The sequence below is a fragment of the Asparagus officinalis genome, chromosome 7 (assembly GCF_001876935.1).
Source record: "Asparagus officinalis chromosome 7, Aspof.V1, whole genome shotgun sequence".
Classification (NCBI taxonomy): Eukaryota; Viridiplantae; Streptophyta; class Magnoliopsida; order Asparagales; family Asparagaceae; genus Asparagus; species Asparagus officinalis.
The window spans coordinates 128,288,133-128,295,637 of record NC_033800.1 but is presented as its reverse complement, the minus strand read 5'-3'; the positions used below and the strand labels follow the sequence as shown (position 1 = coordinate 128,295,637).

The following is a 7,505-nucleotide window of genomic DNA, read 5'->3' as shown; positions in this document are numbered from 1 at the left end:
AATAATGATAAAAAAATTAGAAGGAATTGCTCTTACAGATGCAGATACAAGGGATTTCAATTCTTTTATTGAGAACAGCCATTTATTGCACCTCAAAACAGAGGGTTGTTTCTTTACCTGGAACAACAAGCAAGATCAGGACTCTAGGGTATGGTGCAGATTGGATAGGGCTCTTGTAAATGACTCTTGGATACAAAATTATAACTCTAGCCATGTTGAATTCTTGCTTCCTAACTTCTCAGATCACTCACCTGCATTAGTTTCAATATATGAGGAGGAAAAACAAGGAAAGAAGTCTCTCAAGTTTTTTAACATGTGGACTAATCACAGCAACTACATGTCCACAGTATCTTCAATATGGCAAAGGCAGGTTGCAGGTTACAAAATGTTTTCAATTGTTACTAAACTCAAGCTACTGAGGGGAGCTCTAAAGGAATTAAACAGGAAACACTATGGAAATATCAGTGAACAAGTAGTAAGAGCCAAATATGCACTGGAGGAAATTCAAAAAAAAAACTGCAGGAGGACCCTCTCAACCATGACTTCATCAAACAAGAGAAAGATTGCTTGTCTACTTATAACAAACTCTTGGAATGTGAATTGTCTTTTTTCCAACAAAAAGCAAAAATTCACTGGAGCATTAAAGGTGATAGATGTACAAGCTATTTTCATTCTATTATAAAAGCAAATAGGCACCAGAATAGAATACTGGTTCTTAAAAACAGTTTGGGTGAAAGGATTACAGAGGGAGGGGAGATTGCAAATGATCTTATCTCTTATTTCAAGAACCTTTTGGGTACAGCAGAAACTACTCTTCCTCCAGATCTCAGGATCATCAAAAAAGGACCTTGTTTGAATGAAAATCAAGTTAGTAGTCTTTCTTTACCAGTTACAAAGGATGAGATAAAGAGGGATGTTTTCTCTATGGCAGACAATAAGTCCCCAGGTCCAGATGGATATGGAGCTTCTTTCTTTAAATCAGCTTGGGGTCCAATAGGGGATGAAGTAATCCTTGCAGTTGAAGAATTTTTCAGCACAGGGAAAATGTTGGGTACCATAAACTCCACATCCATTACTCTAATCCCTAAGGTATCATGTCCAAACACTCCTGCAGATTTCAGACCAATCTCCTGTTGCAATTTCCTATATAAAATCATCTCAAAAATCCTTACAAATAGGATTCAGTCAGTAATGGGATGTCTCATTAGTGAAGCACAAAGTGCTTTTGTAAAAGGAAGGCACATTACTAATAACATTCTATTAGCTCATGAATTAGTTAAAAACTATGGAAGGAAGCACATCTCTCCTAGAATCATGGTTAACATTGACATTAGAAAAGCTTTTGACACTATTAATTGGAATTTTATAGAAGAGATGCTTCAAGGCCTGGGCTTCCCAAAGGTTATAGTAAGCAGAATCATGACTTGTATAACTACTCCAAAGTATTCACTATCTCTCAATGGCTCATTACATGGTTACTTTAAGGTTGAAAGAGGTCTAAGACAAGGAGATCCCCTCTCTCCATACTTGTTTATTTTGGGAATGGAGTATCTTACAAGAAGTTTGAACCTTCTTGAGCAAGATGGAAATTTCAAATTTCATCCTAAATGTGGAAGGCAAAAAATATCTCACCTTATAATTGCAGATGATTTGTTACTTTTTTGCGAAGGTGATCTCAAGTCTGTTCAACAAATCCACCAGTGTATCAACAGATTTAGTCAGGTATCAGGTCTTCAAGCAAATCCCAATAAATGTGCTATCTTCTATGGGGGAGTAGATGATGCTATAAAGGAATCAATCCAAAATTACTTGGGATACACTGAAGGAAAAATGCCAATAAGATACCTAGGTGTACCTCTTGTATGCAAGAGACTAAACTACCTGGATTGCAACCCTCTCATAAGAAAAATCTCCAGTCAATTACAAAACAGTTTGAAGAACAGAAAACTGTCATATGCTGGAAGATTACAGGTGATAAAAAGTGTAATTCTGGGAATTCAAATTTACTGGAATTCTAGCTATGTTCTACCAGTGATAGTGCTGCAAAAAGTGGATGAACTTTGTAGGAATTTCCTCTGGGGTAAGGATGATCTTACATTTAAACAATCACTGGTTTCTTGGGACAGAGTGTGCACAAGCAAATTGTACGGTGGACTGGGAATTTTCTCATCTACTATCTGGAACTTGGCGGTAGCTCTGAAGTTATTATGGGACATCCATGTCAACAAAGAGTTATTATGGATCAAATGGATCCACGGCAACTATCTAAAGCATATGGATGTATGGAGAGTGGAAACGAAAGCTAGTGATTCTTGAATGTGGAAGCAGTTAATTAAGGCCAGGAATAAAGGCATTTCTTAATGTGGAGGATTGGAAAATCTGAAGAATCTAATCAATTCTTGCTGCAGGAATTCAAAAATCAAGTTGTCAGATTTATATCATGCTCTATCTCCTGCTATTAGCAAAGTGCCATGGAGTGTAACTATCTGGGGGGTTTTAACCAACCTAAACAATCTTTTATATCATGGTTAGCAGTCCAAGATAGACTCTTAACCCAAGATAAACTGCTGCGGAGAGGAATCATTCAAGCAAATCGATGTTTTTTATGCTCGGGAGCAGAAACAGAAAGTTCTAATCATCTGTTCTTTGAATGCAAATTTTCTAAAGATGTCTGGAATGGAATAATGGAGTGGCTCTGTTTTAGGTGGAGAAGTTGTGATTTAAACCAATTATTGAATTGGTATAGCTGCAACTTAAGGGGGAAAATGTTCAAGCACAAAGTTAAAAGAATGGCATTTACATCCACTATCTATAATATCTGGATTGAACGAAATGGGAGGATCTTTAAACAAAAAAGCAGAGATATAATGCTTGTTATCAAGATCATCAAGGTGGACCGAATGACAGCCATTCTAAATAGCGATACTGCTACAGAGAATAAAGACTGGATACTATCTTTATAGATCAGGTTTCAGCTTATTGTCAGGTGCTTGTTGACAGTGTAAAATGCAAAATTTTTGAGGAAGCTCACAGAAGAGATAGTTCCAGAGATTCGACTGGTTCAGGGGATCTTAGCTTTATAACTATGCTCATGCTTTCTATACTCTGTACATTAGCTTTCAGGTTTTCTTTTGTTATCTCATACAAATGATGAGATGATTGATGTATATACATTTCTCATATTGGTGATGAATTAAATTTTTCATTTATCAAAAAAAGAATTAATAAAACACTGCAGATGAAACTATTTAAGGAATAATAGAGAAAAGGAAACTAGTATAGAAAAAAGTGACATGGACATCATTTTTTTTAGGAAAATTGTAAGCATGTATATACCACCTTTTTGTGTACTACTTTGATACTGATTGGGGGCCTTACTTGAAAATAGTCATTACTCTTTTGTAAGTGATGCCAAAGTAGTAGAAAAATTATAGTACACTTATCACTAGTCCTCCATTTTCTTTCATAAAACTTTACAGCCCCTAAGTAAAGACATATCTTTAGTGTTTGTTTAGTCACGAGGAATACAAAGGAAAACTTGGAAAGTATCTGACAGCTACAAAACGCGTCAATGACAGAAAATAAGGAAAGTAGCTCAAACCGGATTCCTAAATTTGAGTTTGGTTCTCCCAATGAGATATAGAAACACTTTCTTAAAACCCCTACCACGTCATATTTTTAGGAGTACCTAATTCTGAGCTACTTGAGCATAACTGGGCTGAAAAGGACTAAAAAGTTGAGTTTTAATATTAAAACTAGTTTCAAGCCCGTGCGATGCACAGATTTGTCTAATATACAATAATTGATGTAGTAAAATAATACAAAATTGCAGTGCGTCTACATTGTCGTTTAAAATTCCAGTCGAAGTTAATAAGTCTCATTTCGAGAACAACATCATCAAAAGTAGAATTATTAAGCAATCTATACTTAATAAAGCCAAACTCATCCGGCAAGGAATTGACCAGTCCATCTATTTTTTCTTTTTCACTCAATGCAGGCTCACATTGAACTTCCATATTAAATAATATATTTCGCATATTTGAAATGTGTTCATCTGTTGTCTCATTTCTTTTGAACTTATGTGTCATATACTCTAGCTTGGTAGGTTTGCGATAGGGGAATGCGAGCCTAATTTGATGATCATCCCTTCTCCAGAATGATAATGTTCTTTTTCTTGCTGTTCGTTTCACAATCGCCATCACTAAAAAAATAAAAAAAATATATGTTAGTATTTGTGATTAGAATCCTAAGACAACATATGATCAATAATCTACTCAATAAAATTTGAGTAATTAAGATAGCTATGTCTCTAATTAATCTATGGTTAAGTTTTTCATTAAGAAATAAAACCATATTTCAATTAATTAATTAAATTTATTTGATTCATACTCCTTGGAGAAATTGTTGGAATTGACTGATGAACAGTGTCAAAACGATAATGAGAAGCTGCAAGGAATTGTTAATGGGTCATTGACAATATTCTCTCAGTATCATTTTATTTACATGCTAACTGGCTTCAAGTAATATTATTAAAATTGCAAAGTCTTCCAACACATATAGGAAAAAAACCAGAATACAGCAAGAACAACCCGCAACCAATATTCCATCATTGCTGACGACTACTCTTGCTTATAGTCGTTTTGATTCTTTACAACCAAATTAGGATCTTGTGTGATGCATATGAAAATTTAGAAAACAAAAATTAAAATGGTAACATTGGCTAATACCTTTGTTTCATAGTCGTGCGACTAATAGAATCAGCAATTTCAAAATATATAAAGTTTTAAAAATTTATAATATTATGAAGCTTCTGTTACATTGAATGAAAATTGCAATTAAAAGATTATAACATGTAAAATCATACCTTTGAAGCTAAACAACTGAATCTGAAATGAAAATTGCAATTAAAAGATTATAACATGTAAAATCATACCTTTGAAGCTAAACAACTGAATCTGACAACCTGCTGTAATCTTTGAAGATAAAAATTTCTTGTTCAGGAAACTCAACAATCTGAAGGTACTTCACAATGCTTAAAGTAAGAAGCTTGGAAGATACAACATATAACACATATATTAATCATTTAATGCTTTTTTATCACAATACTTTTGTAATATTTGTCCTGTATTTAGGGTGTCAGGTACCATAACATAGTGGAGAAAGAATCCTTGTATTATATAGGCAAATTTGTGCCTATATGGACACAAATCTCATGGTTGCAGAGTAAAATCCTATTCAGATAGGTTGACTCAGGGAGATGGACAAGGTTATTTATTTGAAATGATATTTATATAAGTCAAATGCAGGTAGAGTACCAAGTCAAATACAATACATTTCCAAAATGAACCAGATAGGTTGACCGATCTATCTGGTTTAGCTCTACACGGTATACTAAAACACCATCAAGTTTGATAATTTACCCTTTTTCTTACATGTTGATATGCCCAAAATTTGCTAAAGTGAATAACTATTTTTAGTACTGACTTCTTTGCATGTCAAATGGTGTCAACAATCAGCTTATTAAGTTTGATTAGGAATTGATTTCATAGTTCAGATGCTTTTAACTTTACCCTAAAAAGATCTCCAAAAGTCATCACTAAAGTAAGATTTAGATAAAACTTCAATGAGAAGTATTCTATCACATTGAACTATTATTATCAACCTTCAACCTGCAAGACATAACCATAAACTGCTTTACTTCTCACGCACATCTATGTGGTGCCTTGATCATCACAATGTTATGTTGATATATACGGAAATGGAGTAGGAGCATAGGTTTCTCCCGTTTCAAGCCCAAAATGAATCTCCCACCGAAATAACTGGATCACTAAGGAAGTAGCATAAATTTCATAGGTATGAACCACTTAAAAAAATATATAGATGCGTGAAAGAATAAAAAAATTATATATATGAAAATATATATAGGCATGCATGAATAAAAAAAATTACATACATGAATAAAAAATATATATAGGCATGCATGAATAAAAAAATTACATGCATACAACATGTATACTCACAGGAACATACATATATGCATGTAAATACTATGTTCAAAGGTACCTACATGCATATACTCATGCTCCCAAAACATGTATTTAAGTAGGCCATCAGAATGGTTTATGATTAATTTACACAATTTGAACCACAGCACCTAACAAATAGCAAAGTTCCAACCTGCCAGACAAACTGCTAACTCCAGATTTTCTCATATCAAGGATAAGCCAACTAAATGGGAAAGGAAAAGAATAAGCTATATGAATATGTACATGTACAACATACATTCATACAGATGCATGCATAAGTACATATGTATATAGATATATGCATGCATACATTACAAAATGCATCCATACAAACATGTACTCAGATACATAAACACAAGACATATAACACATGCATATGAATAAATTCGTAGATAAGAACTTCCAATATATATCAGCCACTTCGTGTTCATGTTGGTGATAGTTAGTCTGGAGTAAAATATAAGTTTCAAGGAATACTTAGAAAATTATTAAACACAAGGGAAGAGTAAAATATGCTTGATAAACAACCTCAACATGGTACTCCTAATTAATGAAAGAAATGAGTGAGAGACTTACTGAAGGTAGGTAGTTCCAGATAAAATTAAGAATTATTGAAAGCTACTTTAAACGATGGATTACTCTTCTTTTAATAAATAAAACCTAACAAAATAACAAAATGCTGATTTTTAAAACAAAACTTCTTAGGAGGGTCTAAAACAGAATTATGGCTCTCTTAATTTCATTAGCATGTCATTAGAACTACGCAGCTAATCAGCATTTTGTTATTTTTTTAGGAGGGTCTAAAACAGAATTATGGCTCTCTTAATTTCATTAGCATTTTGTTAATAAATAAAACCTAAAAAAATAACAAAATGCTGGCTAATACCTGATCGATGATAGCAAAATAGTGATAATTAGCCTGCATAATAAAATTTAATAACAGCGAGTACCAATGGAATAAATCAAAGCAATTATGAATCAATTTTAGTAAAGATTAAAGGTAAAACAGAGATTATAGGTCAGCAGAAGCCATTTAGGAATTATGGATCATTTACAGGGAATCAAATGTCGCAATATATGGTAAATTTCACTACAATGGAAAAATTTGTAAAGTGTTTCCGTAAACAAACCTTCGCCGATGACGCCGACGACCTTCGCCTCCAGTGACGCCGAAAGATTTTCGTAGCGTACGGACCAATCGCCGCCAAGGGATTAGCCGATGCTGTGATTTGGAAATTAGGGATTTGGGTATGAAAATCTGAGGCATGCTATATATAAGTACCATCCTTCGGCGACGATTTGATTCTCGAGGCATCGCTAAGGAAACGAAGCGTCGATTTTGCGTAGTGAAGAACGACGGAATGATGGGTTTGGGTGAAAGATGATGTTGGGAAAGGAAGCGGAGACATAAACGGAGCGATTTTTGTCGGAGGTAGAAGAAGGGAAAGGGGAAAGTGAAGAATGGGGGGGGGGGAAATC

General features: G+C 34.1%; 1 protein-coding gene across 5 annotated transcripts; it reads right to left on the bottom strand.

Annotated features, from left to right (window-relative positions):
* LOC109849085 lies at nt 3,727-7,499 on the bottom strand. 5 transcript variants are annotated; one of them, XR_002248986.1, is made up of 4 exons: nt 7,157-7,499; nt 6,913-6,945; nt 4,934-6,228; nt 3,727-4,864 (listed from the first exon to the last, which is right to left on the bottom strand). XR_002248986.1 is itself a non-coding variant. In XM_020418875.1 (3 exons), the coding sequence occupies exons 1-3, from the start codon at nt 7,339-7,341 to the stop codon at nt 3,789-3,791; spliced, it is 678 nt and encodes a 225-aa protein (XP_020274464.1). In that variant the 5' UTR covers nt 7,342-7,499; the 3' UTR covers nt 3,727-3,788. The 5 variants fall into 5 exon arrangements, 1 of the variants encoding a protein (XP_020274464.1); XR_002248985.1 differs by having other exon boundaries at nt 4,934-6,945; XR_002248987.1 differs by having other exon boundaries at nt 3,727-4,201; nt 4,934-6,945.

Excerpts from the sequence above, each read along its gene's own strand:
- LOC109849085 (XM_020418875.1), bottom strand. The coding sequence starts at position 7,341 with ATGCCTCGAGAATCAAATCGTCGCCGAAGGATGGTACTTATATATAGC. Across the intron at positions 5,014-7,156 it reads CGTCGGCGTCATCGGCGAAG|ATTGTTGAGTTTCCTGAACA; the intron begins GTTTGTTTACGG and ends AAGTACCTTCAG. Across the intron at positions 4,202-4,933 it reads TCAGTTGTTTAGCTTCAAAG|TGATGGCGATTGTGAAACGA; the intron begins GTATGATTTTAC and ends TTATTTTTTTAG.